Source organism: Cyprinus carpio, chromosome B12 (genome assembly GCF_018340385.1).
Source record: "Cyprinus carpio isolate SPL01 chromosome B12, ASM1834038v1, whole genome shotgun sequence".
NCBI classification, from domain to species: domain Eukaryota; kingdom Metazoa; phylum Chordata; class Actinopteri; order Cypriniformes; family Cyprinidae; genus Cyprinus; species Cyprinus carpio.
Window position 1 is genome coordinate 15,834,779 of NC_056608.1, and position 17,488 is coordinate 15,852,266.

At 38.1% G+C, this 17,488-nt stretch overlaps 2 protein-coding genes across 2 annotated transcripts in view; one reads left to right on the forward strand and one right to left on the reverse strand.

The window, feature by feature from the left end:
* The first annotated feature begins 19 nt into the window (after positions 1 to 19).
* LOC109076667 (cyclin-dependent kinase 5 activator 1-like) lies at positions 20 to 3,928 on the forward strand. The gene has a single exon (XM_042735620.1). The coding sequence runs from the start codon at positions 26 to 28 to the stop codon at positions 938 to 940; it is 915 nt and encodes a 304-aa protein (XP_042591554.1). The 5' UTR covers positions 20 to 25; the 3' UTR covers positions 941 to 3,928.
* A 3,382-nt stretch (positions 3,929 to 7,310) lies between these two features.
* Positions 7,311 to 17,488, reverse strand: part of myo1d (myosin 1D) — a 73,570-nt gene continuing 63,392 nt past the window's right edge. Inside the window, exon 22 of the mRNA XM_042735622.1 lies at positions 7,311 to 9,885. Coding sequence (XP_042591556.1) covers positions 9,729 to 9,885 — 157 coding nt within the window. The 3' untranslated portion in view covers positions 7,311 to 9,728. The remainder of the gene's footprint in view (positions 9,886 to 17,488) is intronic.

Below are 17,488 nucleotides of genomic sequence, written 5' to 3' on the forward strand. Positions count from 1 at the left end.
ATTCTGATAACCTCCTCCCAGTATCATGGGAACCGTGCTATCACTTTCACCCAGCTACCGGAAGGCCGCCCTGTTTGAGGATGGCCCGGCCACCGTGGGCCACTACACAGCTGTTCAGAACAGCAAGAACGCCAAGGACAAGAACCTAAAGCGGCACCCACTCATCAACGTTCTACCGTGGAAACGAATAGTAGCTGTCTCAGCTAAGAAAAAGGGGTCTAAGAAGGTGCAGCCTAATACTGGCTACCAGAACAATGTTTCTCACCTCAACAATGAGAACCTCAAGAAGTCACAGTCTTGTGCAAATCTCTCCGCCTTTACACAGGACCAGTCGAGTCCATCAAACCAAGGCTCCAAAAACTCCAACAACACAGCTTCCTCGGTCAAGAAGGCGCCTCTTTCCAACTCCAATGTTGTTCCCGGGACACCCAAGAGGGTGATCGTCCAAGCCTCCACCAGTGAGTTGCTGCGCTGTTTGGGAGAGTTCCTCTGCCGGAGGTGCTACCGACTCAAGCACCTTTCTCCCACCGACCCAGTGCTGTGGCTTCGTAGCGTGGATCGTTCTCTGCTGCTCCAGGGCTGGCAGGACCAGGGCTTCATCACTCCGGCCAATGTGGTTTTTGTCTACATGCTGTGCCGCGACGTGGTCTCCTCTGAAGTGGCTTCGGAGCACGAGCTGCAGGCCGTGCTGCTGACCTGCCTCTACCTGTCTTACTCTTACATGGGCAATGAAATCTCATACCCTCTCAAGCCATTCCTGGTGGAGACCTCCAAAGAGACATTCTGGGACCGCTGCCTGTCCATTATCAACATGATGAGTGCCAAGATGCTGCAGATCAACTCGGATCCTCACTATTTCACCCAGGTCTTTGCAGACCTCAAAAACGAGAGCCAGAAGGAGGAGGAGAGGAGTCGTCTGCTCATTGGCCTGGACCGGTGAGGGGGCTCTGGAGATGTATTTGGTGTCACTCTCATCTGGCATTTTTTTCCAGGGATAGTTCAGCCAAAAATGAAAATTCTGAGAAATCTGTTGAATCTGTATGCCCTTTGGAACACAGGAAAAGATATTTTGAAAAATGTCTCAGTATTTTTTAGTCCAGAAACAATGAGGTCCAACAGGGTTGTTTTGGACCCCATTGACTCTCATTGTACGCTCTTAAAAATAAAGGTTCCAAGAGCAGATTTTCACAGTGATACCATTGAAGAACCATTTTTAGTTCTTTCAGTTCTTAAAGAACGATTTCTATTAGTATAAAGAACATTTTAAACACCTAAAGAACTCTTTTCCACTATAAAGAACTTTTTGAAGAATGGAAAGGTTCTTCATGGAAGAATAGCTACCAATAAAGAACCTTTATTTTTAAAAGTGAAAAAAGTATCTCCTTTTGTCTCTTCTTCTTTTAGAGGGTGAGTAAATAACACCACAATTTTCATTTTTGGGTGATCTATCCATTTATGTAGCTCCTACATGGGTGGAATGAATAATGAGATATCTTTCAGTGTTTTATTCACATTCATATATTTTATAGGAAGCAATGGGTGATGCTAATGTTGTTCAAAAGGAGCAGTGGGTCTTTCATTACCTTTAGCAATGGCAATTTTGGACCTGAATATAAAGAAATGCCAGACTTGAGTGGACCAAATGCTCTTAAGTAGTGAATATTTAAAAGCACTGACAGAAAAGACTTCAAAAGACACAACGAGACAAAAAGAACACAACTTTGAATGTGGACAGGAATCCAGCTGTTGTCAAGCTGACTTCTGGACACTTTGCACCAAGATCCTTTCCACCACTCTCAATAGAAATGGAGACTGACTCATAATCAACAGACTTGTTCTCCTGTGTCCATGAAACCGGACACTCGCTGAATGCTAAACACCTTTATGTTGCGAAATTCTGTTACAGCCAATTGCAAAAAGGGAAGAGGGGCGTCTTAGCGGCAGGTTGTGCGTGTTTATGTTCACAAGCCACACACAAAGAATAAAGGGAAATGACTTTGAGGCCAGCATTGCACAGTGGCTGTTGATACAGATGGTGAAAGGAGAGGTTGTCCGCACATTTGTAAAAAAGACCTACTTTATTTTCATCCATGATACAGATCTCTCCTGTGGTTTACGTCCTTTTTTAAAACAACAAGCTGGATGATGTACTTTGAGTTTTTTTTAAGCCGACTGCATATGTGTTTAGGGAATGAAATATGAAAAAAAAAAAAAAAAAAAAAAGTTAAAATAGTTTATCTTGCTATGCCTGCTTCAATGAGCCATTGTTTTGTCATTTTGTTTTGTACTCAGACTAGTTTCAACAGGGGGCTCTGTACAGAAAAGCCTGTAAATGTATCATAAACAGTGCCATACCTTTGATGAAAATCATGTAGGTCTAAAAACATACCAAAGGCCGGCAAACTTTGGAACGGTAGGATTGTCATTAATAAGTATCTATCGGAATCGTAATTTATTGTTATTTATTAATTATTTTCACACATTTCTCTCTTGCATTTAGAGATTTTAGTAACGTGTTGTTTAAAAAAAAACGAAAAAAAAAAGAAAAAAAAAAGAAAAAAAAAAACAGCATTTAGATCAATGGCTACCTTTTGGTGGGAATGAAGATTAGGGTTAATGCACATTTGCATTCAAATGAATTATTCAAGGCGATAACATCTATAAGAGCTTAGTTTAAGACCATTTTCAGATCTGAGAAACACCAAGGTAATTCATCATAGTGACAGACGATCGGTTTCAATCAACATGAAATACCTGAAACCAATTTCTCTGTGAAGTACTGTTGGGATGTTCTACATATCAGCACTGCAATAGCAATCATGAGTGATTAACCCATGACAACACAGATGATAACAAGCTCCAGGCATTAAACTGGATGAGATGTGGTCTATTTCTGGAGATGAGCAGCGATTTCTATCATATTTACATAGAGGTAAATGTAATAGAATTTAAGTACCAGACAATATTATAAACTTACATTTACAGCCACATTGATGACATCAATCAAACTGGATATGGGTTATCAAGGTGTTATATGATCTATTTGCCCGCTTTAAAACATCTCAACAGTGCTAAATTGTGCATGCTTTCTTTCAGTAGTTATGAATCTCTTTCTTTGTAGTCAAAAAAAAAAAAAAAGAAAAAAAAAGAGAATGTGATAGTCATATAAGCAAACATTATTATGTCTCTGTTAATTCATGCAAAAGCCTGTTCTTCTCATGAGATGGAAGTGGGATGGATGGACTCTGTGTGACTGCTTGCCCTGCTGCATTGCTTTAAGTGACTAAAGGTCGAGGAAGCCAATAATTTGCTCAAAAACGTGCCAGGGGAGGTTTGGATACGGGACTTGCACTTTTCTGTGAGCTGTTTGTCTGAGGAGACCACAGGGGTATGAGGTTGTGGGGGCTGAAGTAGGTGAGCCCTTCTTCACCACTTACCTGCTATTATTTGCCCCCAGCCCACAACAATGTGCCATTTTTTCACTTGCATCACAGAGTAGTCCTCTGAAACAAGGAAAAACACTTAAAAAATGATAAGTAAAAGATTAAACTCCTGTCAAACTCTCTCTGTATCTGTTGCGTAATTCTTTGTAGAACTGAAAACAGTGTTACAAAAAAGGATTGCATGAGTGTGCGAGCGCGAACGAGTGTATTTGTAAAGAAGAATGTGATGTGTGTAAGTTGATTTTCTAGGATCAGAGCATGGCCATGCTTATTAGAGGGTAGGACTCTATAGTATCGGGCTAGAGTTTGACAGGTGGGTGGGAGGGAGGGGTTACGGATCTGTTACTGTTTTGTTCTTTAAAAAAAAAAGAAAAAAAAAAAGACGAAAATCTGTTGCTGTAACTTTTTGCATTTTGTTTCTGCTTATTTTTATTTATTTTTGTACTGTGATGACAAATAAACTGATGCACTGATCATTAAAGATAGACCACGGTGTGGTTGTTTCAGGAAGGTTTCAGCTGACATCACCTAAAGAACACTATAATTCTCAGCTGGACTGTCCAAATTGTACCTAGTCACATTTGGGTGCAGGGCTGTTACATAAGCAGATTAGCAACATGAAAACTGGCAGTTTACCAAGACAACATCTATTTTTCCAATTATGTGGTCTTGCATGATCACAGACCGGTTTGTTTAGGATAAAGGTAGCTTGTTAAACAATAACATTTTCCTATTATAAATTATACCACTGAAACTAATAGATGATTTACAGTAAAAACATTCTATTTTAAAATATTTGCAAGCTTAAGAGCAGAGTGTGAATCTTCCCAAACTACACTATTGAGCATAAATTTAGGGCAAGTGGCAAGGCCAGAAATCTCTTATTGGCCAATGTGGGTGGATCTTTGTGAAATAGGGTGGACTTTTAATGGGTGTCTTTATCAAATTATATAATAATTATCTATCTAAAATCTCTATCAAGTTATACATAATTATATGTGGGTTTTTGAATGAATAAACACTCCTAATGACAGCAGTTGAAAAGATATTAGAAGAAGAAGAAGAAGAATATAAAAACAGTAGCCTACTTCCTAAGTTATATAATATGAAATGCCATGTAGGAAAATCGCGAAACCTTTTTAGAAAATGTTCATTTACAAATTCTCCAGAATGAATCGGTTTTCTAAAGATACACGTCAAATGGGACTGAACTGTTTTTTAAAAAGCTGTATGTGAGAGAGGGTTTGGTTAAGACGAACTGGTTCACTAGAACAAATCGAACTTTCCAAAGCTACATACACTGAACAAGATTATAAATGCAACATTTTTGTTTTTGCCCCCCATTTTTCATGAGCTGTACTGGATTAAAATGCAGAACACATTAAATCATACCTTGAATGAATGGCGACACTACAGGCAGGTGTCACTATTCCACCCCATCAAAGCTATTAATTGTGTGGAAAAAATAAAATGAAACTACAAAATAAAATAAAGACTTAATGTATGATTTCGCGCCTGCAATAAATCCGCTTGGCCCTCGAGATTCTCTATTTCAGCCAATGCAGCATTCTGTGAAGTCGATTCCCTCTGATGTCTGTATCATTTTTGTATGTGTATTTGTAGCTATTTGTATTTGTATTTCTATTATCTTATTGCCCGAGTGAATCGTTTGTCTGAAATGACTCTCTCATTTGAGCTTTAAAAAGTCCAAATTCATCTATTGAATCGGTTTCTTATACACTGAAACAAAATTATAAACGCAACACTTTTGGTTTTGCCCCCATTTTTCATGAGCTGAACTCAAAGATCTAAGACTTTTTCTATGTACACAAAAGGCCTATTTCTCAAATATTGCTCAAAAATCTGTCTAAATCTGTGTTAGTGAGCACTTCTCCTTTGTTGAGATAATCCATCCACCTCACAGGTGTGGTATATCAAGACGGCGATTAGACAGCATGATTATTGCACAGGTGTGCCTTAGGCTGGCCACAATAAAAGGCCACTCTAAAATGTGCAATTTTATCACACAGCACAATGCCACAGATGTCGCAAGTTTTGAGGGAGCATGCAATTGGCATGCTGACTGCAGGAATGTCCACCAGAGCTGTTGCCCGTGAATTGAATGTTCATTTCTCTATCATAAGCCGTCTTCAAAGGTGTTTCAGAGAATTTGGCAGTACATCCAATTGGCCTCACAACCGCAAAGTGTGTGTAACAACAGCAGAGGAGGTCCTCATCATGCATCTTCTTCTCCAAGATCATCTGAGACCAGCCACCCGGACAGCTGCTGCAACAATCGGTTTGCATAACCAAAGAACTTCTGCACAAACTGTCAGAAACCATCTCAAGGAAGCTCATCTGCATTCTCGTCGTCCTCATCGAGGTCTCAACCTAACTGCGGTTCGTTGTTGTAACCGACTTGAGTGGGCAAATGCTCACATTCGATGGCGTGTGGCACTTTGGAGAGGTGTTCTCTTAACGGATGAATCCCAGTTTTCACTGTACAGGGCAGATGGCAGACAGCATTTATGGTGTCGTGTGGGTGAGCAGTTTGCTGATGTCAACGTTGTGGATCAAGTGGCCCATGGTGGCGGCGGGGTTATGGTTTTGGGAGGTTTTTTTTTTTGGAAAAGGAAAAAGGTGGGTTTTTTTTATTGATTTTTTTTTGAATGGAGATAGATTGAGTGGATAGTTAGTGAGATTGTTGTACCAACATTCCACAGGCCACAATCAACAACCTGATCAACTCTATGCAAAGGAGATGTGTTGCACTGCGTGAGGCAAATGGTGGTCATACCAGATACTGACTGGTTTTCAGACTGGTTTTCAGACCCCCCCCCCCACACAAATATAGTAAAACTGCACATTTTAGAGTGGCCTTTTATTGTGGCCAGCCTAAGGCACACCTGTGCAATAATCATGCTGTCTAATCAGCATCTTGATATGCCACATATGTGAGGTGGATGGATTATCTCGGCAAAGGAGAAGTGCTCACTAACACAAATTAAGACAGATTTGTGAACAATATTTGAGAGAAATAGGCCTTTTGTGTACATAGAAAAAGTCTTAGATCTTTGAGTTCAGCTCATGAAAAATGGGGGCAAAACCAAAAGTGTTGCGTTTATAATTTTGTTCAGTGTATAAGAAACCGATTCAATAGAATGAATTTGACTTTTTAAAGCTTCAAATGAGAGAGTCATTTCAGACAAACAGATTCACTCGGCAATAAGATAATAGAAATACAAATACAAATAGCTACAAATACACATTCAAAAATGATACAGACATCAGAGGGAATCGACTTCGCAGAATGCTGCATTGGCTGAAATAGAGAATCTCGAGGGCCAAGCGGATTTATTGCAGGCGCGAAATCATACATTAAGTCTTTATTTTATTTTGTAGTTTCATTTTATTTTTTCCACACAATTAATAACTTTGATGGGGTGGACCAGTGACACCTGCCTGTAGTGTCGCCATTCATTCAAGGTATGATTTAATGTGTTCTGCATTTTAATCCAGTACAGTAATGAATTATGATTTTAGAATTATAAATTAGGCTATAAAATCATACATAAGCTACCTGTCCACCATGAACTCAAGAACAAGCATTAAAATTCCCATGTATAAGTGAACCATGATACCTTAACTTTGCTGTAAATGGATCTGCTGTAACCACGTCCACAACAGAAAAGATTAGCAAGTTCAATGACGTCTTCAACTTCCCAGTGGTAAACAGCTGGATTTATCACCCTGGATTAATAGCAGTGTGTGGCAAATCAATGAAATAATGACAGTGTATCAACATGATGAACACTTCAAGTGCATGTTTATTTTCAGGAGCAGATATTTGGTACAGCGTTTATTTGATTAAAAAAAAAAAAAAAAAAAAAAAAAAACAACAACAGTAAAAGTTTTCTAAGCAATAGGCCTATAATGGTTTAAAAGTGTAGCTGTTTTGTTTCCATATAATAATTTTCATTACTAAATGCACAGGTTATTGCATTAATATACATATGAAAAAAAAAAAGCTATTCTTAAAGAAACACACTGTATAAACTGGATTTCCTTTTTAATTCGGTCCAAGCATGTGTAACATCTTTTCAAAATTTAAAACATCATTTAAAATATATTAATTAAATAATAGAAGTATAAAAGTAGGCACATTATTTGATCGGATCAGACTAAATCTTGAATATTAACCAAGATGAATAGGAATAATTACAACAAAGAACACAAAAGACTTTAACCTGGGAACTGGAATTATTCTGCACTTAAACAGAATCACCTGGGGTTCACGACAACAAAGAAAGAAATTACTTTATATTATATAATGATCACATATCATATGGCTTTCTCTGCCAGAACAAAACAGACTTCTCTCTCCACAAAATGGGTTGGATTTTATGCAACTGAACAATCACATAACACCTTTTATCAAGGTAAAAGAGCATTCGTACACTCAGTATTTTTCTACTGATGGCCAAAAAATGTCTAATATACAATAGTGTTTGATTCAAGAAAAATAGACATTGACAACTTTTAGAAATCGCTGTAAGTCCATTTATTGCACCTCTTTGCTTTTAAGAACTAGCGAGCAGAAACTGGATCAGATCATCTGACTTTATCTTTCTAAAGTACTATATGTACTATGTGCATTCTTTTACTGACACACTTTACCAATCCAGGCTAATAGTCAAGAGAGAGTACAGGGACTGAGAAAGAAGATGAGAGAGTGTGTGTGCACCTGTTTGAAGCAGACATGGTCAGCGAAGAAAAATGGATATTATGTGATCAGCGTTCAGTGATAGCCTGACTGTCGTGGCCTTCAGTTCACTATCAAATGCACACTCCCTCATTTTAATTCCACCCAGTGATGGGAGCTTAGTGATATTTTTGGCCACTAGAAACGATCCTAATTAACTGATAAAAAAGATCTCTTTCTAGAGCCATGAACAAAGCAATAAAACAATTATGGAAAAACAGATTTAAGCAAACACCTCAGGAATGAAGAACAGCAGTCAGTTTTCAGCTTGGCACTTTCTTTATCAGTTACGAAAGCAACAAACTGGGTCAGACTTCTTGGGAGTTTCCACTCAGAACTCTGTTGATTTTGTTCTATGAATCAATACCGCTCTATTTCTCTCTTATCTGAACACATTTACACACATAGATGTGCAAAGTTTGTAATATGGACACTAGCTGTTTGTAGTGGTAATATTGACAAAATATTGAAATATGACTAGATAGAACTAACTGACAGAAGTAAAACTGGACCCTAATGGAACAACTGGTTGCCTGTTCTTTTTTGGTGACATGCAATTTTGGCTCATTTAAAATGGCAACTACTTTGAACTCAGTTATTGTAAACATGAGAGTGTCTTTTTAATGGCTTTATCATCACAGAAGTGGTTGAATCTTATTTATTTATTTTGCTTTAAGCCAGTGATGGTAAGTGAAGAACTAAAGGGACTACTATCTGCGGCAGGGTCTACTATTTAAAAAATGGCAACAGAAAATAACATATCACCGCCATTACCTCCTGCTCTGTGCCGCGCCATTACTTCAAGATCAGGAAATATGTGAATAAATGACAGCTCTCATCCTACCTACATTATATATAGTGCATACAGTACATATATAAGCTATATCCAATATGACAGTTTCTGTATACAATGTGCTATAAATGACCAGCTATATGCAGAAAAAGAGAATGGTTTAAATTACGAAAGAGTTTAACGCTCCTTTCTGAGCAGTTAATGAGTTTAAGGATATGATCAACACATCCCGCTCAAGAACAATCTGATCAAATTCAGCAGCAACTGCAGGACTGCTTATGATCTGTGCAATACATCGGGACACAAGCAGAGCTATTCTTCATCCCACATGAAGCAGTGATCAAAAACCAACAAATTCCCATTGAAGGAAAAACCTCAAAACACAAGTTAGACACTTTTAAAATCCTGCATATCCTGTTACTCATAAATATTATATTTATGATTGCTCTTCATTTGGTTGTAATGTTTAATAAATAAACAGCCACGAGTTTGGTAAATCTTCTTTGAGGGTCTATATCGCTACCTCCTTATCATAATCTAAACTGAAGTTTGGGATTTAGGGACAAACTTTTTTTGTTTGTTTTAAATTAAACATTCTTCCTGGCCTGTCTTCAGGCAAATTTGGTATGGCTTCTTATCTGAGGTTCAACTCAAAGGTTTGGACTAGAACAAAATAGATACCCTGCTGTGAATGTCCTTTTAAAGGGGCCGTTTTGGCATCTCTGGTCTTCTAGTTGCCTGGCACTGAGAGAATGTATCCAGATCGGCTCTTGGTGAAGTCTGGCTGTGACTGGTTGATCTTGGTTTCCACGATGACAGTGCACTTCCTTCCATTCATACTGCAGTGAATGGGGCTGACAATGTTCACCTGTAGCTTCCTCTTCTCACTAGAAACACAGAGAGATAGAGAGTCACTGAAATATTCCATATGCTCTTGTTTTTGTTTTGATCCACAGAGCTCTGTGTGCTTGTCGCATCTGGTTGGTTGGTTCTGGCTGGTTGGGCATTTTACGCCAGACTGTCTCGCTGAGGGGATCAATGAAGCACTAGAGTAATTGGCTGAGAGAGAGCGGCTGTGTTTTTAGAGAGGGGTAAATGGAAATATAAATGTTCAACTGTATCACACACACTCTGTAGTTGAAGTCAATATATCCAACCCCTAAAAGCTTTGTTAAACCTAGCAAACTTATTAGCCCCATTTATACGTCATTTATTTGTTATATTATAAATAAATAAATCACACACACACACACACACACACACACACACACACACACACACACACACACACACACACATTATATATATATATATATACATACACACGCACACAAATTGACATTGTGTTAATGCAAAGATGAACCAAAAAAGTAAAATCTGGGATACAATGAGCCATTCATCACACATATTTAAGTTAGTCACATGAATTGACGCATTGGCCAACAAAAACCTGCTTCTGAAAGTGACTTCTGAGTGAGCCATGCTCCAAGACCCAATCCATAAACTTTAAAATACTATTTTGTTTCAAAAGTGTAGCCACATGACATGAAGGTGTTAACACAAAATTAGTGGAGAAAATAGTACTAGCCTTTTCTTTGTATATCCAATGTTCCCATGTCAACCTTAAAGGAAACCTACAATATTATGCCCCTGTAAGGGAAACAGGTCAATTTAGCTCAAAGGGAATCATTTAAGATTTTAAAGGGAATTTGAACAGAATCACTGTTTCACGGCTGATCACTGAAACGGCCAGCGATTCACTGAACGAGCCGTTTAACATCAAATCTGCGCTGGATATTAATATCCAAAGTATAGTGAAAACACTATTAATTAGCACAGTAACAAGATCGGCAGTTTAAGACATTAACTTGTCAGCACAAAACACAAGATACTTCTCTTTTCAATATAAATAAGGCTTTATTAGATAAATCTAAGACATATAAACTAATCTAACACATAAGCACACGCACTCACACATTCATACAAGTTGCAGGAAGATAGAAAGTTAGGAGAGAATGAGTTTAAGAGAATGAAAATGTGAAATCCCAAGTTTACAGCAATATGTGAAATTGCATAGACATGAACAACCATTTAATCACTTAATTAACCCTCGCACTGAGTTCCTCAATGAGGTTAAAATTATATTAGATAACACCAGTACAGATGTGAGTCTGGAGGTTACTTGTGTTGCCTGTTTAACGGGGTTCCCTTTTGTTGTCGCTGAAAAGGGGGTTTCCCGAAGTTGCTGATTGGCTGGAAGTTCAGTAGTCGTTGAAGTGACGTCTTGGGAAGCCCGTGGTTGGGCGTTGGCTGAAGATGCAGAGATGTGGGCTGGTTGTAGTTTCAGACGGGCACGCGAGGTCAGACTCGGAGACACGGCGTTACAAAACTTAACTCAGAATACGAAACTCTCAAACGGAAAAGAAAAGAAGTAAAGTTTGACGAGACTAGGTGGTGTTTCTTCTCATCGTGGCTAAGTAGCAGCAGGCGTGCAGGCCGAAGCACACTGGAACGGCGCTCGAAGAACGCTAAAAGTGATGACAAAGCATGACTAAAAGCTAAAGCTAAAAGCCGGCATGACTGATAGCAAAAGCTAAACGAAAGCTAAACGCTAAAAGCATGACTAAAAGCTTAAACTACAAGCAAAGCTAAAAGCTAAAGCTAGGAGCAGGCTAAAAGCCGGCATGACTGATAGCAAAAGCTAAACGCAAGCTCAAAGCTAAAAGCATAATTTGATGGTGTCCTGAGTATTTAAACTGGCCTTTTGGCCACACCTCAAATGTTGTCTTGACCAATTAGATATTGTCTTTTCTCGTGATGTTGCGATGTTTGTCCCACCCATTCATAAATCATATGTTATCTTATCAAGCACGAGGTCCGAATTTTTCCCGCTCTTGCAGGGTATAATTTGGACATGATTCCTATAACAAGAATATGATACATTTGACAAATAACTGATGGTCAGGAACCTTTCAAGCAAGAGGATTCGAACACACACATACTAAACATGAATATGATCCCTTAAGCTATTCAAGAGTTATTTAAAAAGACATACACAATAAGTGATTAGAAACATTATAATCAAATGTCGGTTACATAAATGATATGGAGTTGGAGCAATGGACTGATATCCATTTAGAAGTCTTTGTTGAGTTCATTTTGATGCATATATGCATTGGAAGGCATTCTCTGTGCCATTCTGGGGAGTAAGGAGATGTCCTGTGGAGACCAGAGGGGTTAACAGGTCTCCTTAGGAATTTCAGTCTGGTTTTGCTAGGTGGGGGGAAGTCAATCCAACGATCTTGTTTAATCTCATGGCTTTTACATGTGAGGGTCAGACTGTCCATCTCTTCGATTACTTGCCCCAAATTAGACAATCTCTTCTTCGAATTGAAATTGTCAATAATTGTTCTGATGGTGTTAATGTTGAAAGCTGTTCTGTGAAAGAGTTGGTTACCAGACTGTGGTGCTGGGAGTTGATTTACAACATCCTGCCTTTCTGTGGAATTCGGCTCATGTTTCAACCAGGCTCCCGATCGAATCTTTAATTTGTCTGGTTCACGCTACACCCCTTTTTACAATATGTAATGTAAATCTCATGTGTCCCCAGAATTGGTCTGTGAAGTTTCAGCTCAAAAGACCCAACAGATCGTTTAATATATAATTTTGAAAAAGCCAATTTTGAGTGTAAGCAGAAACCGTTTTTGTATATCATGCTGAAATAATGCATTTTAAACCATATTAGTTTAAACTACTTTGGTTTTCTGAGCACACACATCTGAAGCACTCGAACAGAAAGCGTCTGTTACATGGTGTGTGAGTACCAAACCAAGTTCTCTTTCATGTCTTATTGCGCTTAAACTGTCAAATACACACAAGTTTAGGTTAAAAACACAAGTTACATAAACAGTCAGTTATGTCTGTGAAGGTAGCAGCTGGGAAAGAAATCACATGTTTATGTCAGATCTGTGTGGCAGCAGTGTAATATACAGTAAATAAATCAATAAATCCACTGCTCTCTTGTCTCCTGGGACTCACTAAATAGTGTTCTGTGTTCATCAGTGCAGCCAAAGACAGAACAGTTAGCATGCTTTGCTGGAACTTTCGCCATGGTGTTAGAACTAGTACATCGTTGTCGCAATGGGGTGCTGTGGGTGGAATCATGCAGATTTTATAAAATGAGAAACTTTACATTTATGGTTTTAAATCATTAAAAAATTGGCTATTGTTTAAGAAAATGAGGTACAAGTTGAAATTGTTTTTTTTGTCACAAATGCTGTCGATTGAGTTTAACATATACTGATCTCAGAACATTGTTATACTCTTACATGTAAAATCCCATCTCCCCAAAACTAATTTGATTTTATAGGTGTTTATTGTAGTACAACCAAAATTGTCTTCGAAATCAGAAGTCTGATTCAGAAGAGTGACCAGGGAGCTTTTTAAAGAAACACTGCAGATGATAAACTCCCCATTTTAAAGCTCTGGTTCCATAAGTTACTGTACCAGCAGATTGCTGTGCCAGACGTTTCTATGGCAACCCAATAAACCCCATCATGTGGTAGGGCTGCTCCAGTCAGTCAACAGATTGTCTAAACCAGCATCAATCTCTCCTATCATTCACAAAGGTTTGGAAAACCCTGGATTTACTCAGTGTATATAGTATACAATTCCCTCAGCTTGTTGTTGAGGCAGCAATGAAAGGTTATTCGATGAATGGCTTGAGGTGTAGTTAAGTTTTGATTTTAGCAGCAGGGAATGGCATGAAAACTGTAGATTTCCCCATACTGAGTGTGCCTCTGTGAGACCGACTCTCTCACACAATGCTGGGGAGCAGACAGCTCAGCATGGCCCACTGGAAAAATCAATTCTTTCCTGCCCTCCTCTCCCCTGTGCCTGTGCCCTTCTCGCCAACTGACTCACCACCTTTGAGGCCTGCTCTGCTACCCAGAATAGAAGGAGTATTAAGGGAAGGTAAAGGGGGAGGGGAAGTGAGCACTCAGGAGATGATGTTGTCTAGTGCCAGACAGCATCATGACTGTGTCTGTCTAAAGGACCATCTGTATTCTCACACATAATTGTGCAATTCATCAGTTAGGGGAAATTTTCTAGGATAAATGAACGAGAATGCACCTTTACGAAGACAGTTTTGGATTTCTATAAATATAAAATGACACAGGCATTTTTGAGACTCAAATCACATTTAAATATATATATATATAATTGCATTACATAAAATTTCAAACCAAATGGCATTTATTTTAAAGAACGTTCCACAAGCATACATTTCAAGGAGCTATTGCACAAAAATAAGGTGTTACATTTAAAATTATATTTAAAGTGTATTATTTAAAACACTTTATGCATGTACATGTATCAAATTTCCCCTAAGTTTAATTTAATTCAATGAAATTCATAAGTCTAAAGCATAATTTTTGTCTCTTAATATTTTAGGACCACTTTGAAATAAAATGTCCATCAATATTGAGTTGCTTTATCTTGACTTTTAATGCTTTGCTTTTTGTGTATGTGCCATAAAAAAACAAACCCTTTAGCAATGAAGCATAAATAAATAGTTTCTCCTTCTCTCTCAGTGAGCACATACATCAGAAGGTTAGCAGGTCAAAAGCAGGATTTTCTTAACCGAGCCTCCATTGCCAGACCAGCAGATGCAACTGAGGTTCAGAGAGCTAACAGTCTCTTATGATCACTATTCTGCATCTGTATTTATCTGCAAAGCAATTTTGCTGTAGTAGATTTAGTGGGTCAAGGAAAGAGGGAAAGTGGGAGGAGAGAAGAATGAATGTGTGTCTGCAACACAGTCACACCCCACCTCCCAAAATAGCAGATATGCCCTTGGGCTAATCCGTCTTCACATCCTGAAAACGAAAAAAAAATGCTTGCTGTGCACTACCTCAGAGAAGAGAGGCAGCATCCCAGCATCCTTTGCTTCATATGCCCCACCCGGTAACCTGACTGCACTGCTTTCCTCACATGGTGTTATCACATACTTCACGTGTGCAGGTCTCTCACCCTTACTCTCTCTTTCGAACACATGGACTGACTTCCTCAGGCTGTAAGCACCTTTTTGAGGTTGCTATTATTTAATCTTGTCCTACAGTGAAGAGGGATTATAGGGAGCACAGCTTGTGATAGTGGAAATGATTTTTTAACCATGATCCCTAAATTCAAAATATGGACTACAACAAATCAAATTATACCTCATTGATTAATTAATGAACAATTAAGCATTGCTACATTAGATTTTCATTGGCATTTAGTTCATTTTCAATGAGTGAAATCTACCAAAAGGAGCATGACGTTCACTGAAGCACCAGCACTGATGATGAATAAGCCAAGTAGACAGATTACTGTAGGAAATACAATTATTCAGCTTCCTCAAATCTGTCTGTGCAGTAAAGCCCGCCTTCTAAAACTACTATTTATCAAACACAAGCGGAAGCTTTAGCTTCTAATATGTATCAGATCAGTGGTGGGGCTTCACTGCCTTTGCTCTTTTTCACAGTTTTAAAGAGAGCTGTTAAGGAGGAGATTACAAAGTAGGTCATTTAGAAGCACAGGGAGAAAAGGCTTAGCAAGAAGAAATATTGATCAAAGCTGGGGCTCTTCTCAGAGAACAGCGGGCATGAATACGAAGGGGATAGAGGGATGAATAGAGGGATGAGCATGTAAGTGAAAATGAGAGTGCAAAAGAGGAAACAATGGCCGACAGAGAGGCCAAGCTTGCAGGGAAATACACAGTCAAAATGCTTTGCTAGGTAACCAAATAGTGCATTTCATGTGGTAACATCTAAATGAACACGTTTCATTAAAATAAGAAACCCTTTCAATCCTTTTATGCATGAATTCTAATTGAAAGAAATCACTTTGTTCTATGAATTATAAAAGTTTTCAAATTCAGAATAAAATTGTCATTGCCAATCTGTTTTTTAACAAAAGATATTTTAAGAGTTTATTGTCATTAATAATAATAATAATAATATAAAAATATAAATAATATAAAAAGTAAAAAGTATAATGTATATATTATTATATTTAAATACTATAACAAAAGAAAAACCTCCTGTATATACTTTTTCTCAGAGTCAAAGATCAAATAAATGAAGAAGGTTTGAAAATATTACACTCTAACTGCTTAAAACGTATCTTAAATTGTATCAAAGAGTTAATATAACTGAATCAGCATGACTCTTATGTAAGTAATTTTGAAGGCACAGACCAGATCAAAGCAGGAAGCTGCTCAATATTTCCTATGGTATATCTGCATGATTTCAAGCTTAAAGCATATTTTAAAAATGCATCAAAGAGTTAATATAACTGAATCAGCATGACTCTAATATGCAAGTAAATTTGAAGGCTCAGATCAGATCAAAGCAGGAAGTTTGTCCATATATACTTCTTATGGTATCTGCATGATTTCAAGCTTAAGAGACACCTGCAGGTCTACTCCTCGACTAAAGACAGACCCCTGTGTTCCCGTCAGGATACCAGGAACTGAAATTACCGGCAGCAGTAATATTTAGGCAGTATTTGTGCAGACAGACTTCTTCTTGAGGGTTCACAGGGATCAAAGTGGACCTGTGCTGAAGGTTTAGAATGAATCGGATCATTAATAGAATTCATTCTGATGAACAGCAGGTGTGTGGTGCAGTATGAAGGGTGAGGTAAACCATTCACCGATTTGCCGTATAGACAATCTGTTCCTCAGTGGTCACAATACAATGGGACAGATGCCCCATGAAAATCAGCACACTTTATACACCCGTCATCCATTGTTATCTGCCCTGTTGGCTACTGAGGAGACAATGTCACTTCCTGAAAGAATCCCCATGGGAGCTGCACAATCAAAATGACATTTTTGGGGGGACAACTTTAAAACAGTCTGGGTCAACTTCTGGTCACTTAAAAGCATATAAAAATAATCCTGAGAGACATGACACGTTGATATTATTATATGACAGTCTACTACAGTGCATGCATAATTATTAAGAACGTTGATATTCTGATCATATTTTTTTTCCCCAAGCACCTTTTACGAATTCTAAACCACATCAATCTTAATAACTACTATTATTTTTGTATTTAATCATTTATAAGTGATATATAATTGTCCATGAAAGCTGGAAGTGAAAAACTTCTTGTATTCGGGTGTGCATAATTATTAAGCAGGTTTTCTTTTACAGATAAAATGAGCCAAGAAAGAGATTTAATACACATGAGAAATATTCAAAACTAATGCAATACAGAAGTTGCAAAGTTAAGACATGACCACTGGACAACTAAATGCTCATTCCGTCAGCGGGTTCAGAAAAAAAAAGGTGGAGAAGAAAAGACACGTTAATGGCAAAAGAATTAAGAATTAATGTGAAGAATTAGGTGTAAAAGCATCAATCATTTAGTCTCCAGTTCCACCATTTTCCAGAAATGAAACCTACCTGGAGTCTCCAGAATTACAAGGTGTCATGTTCT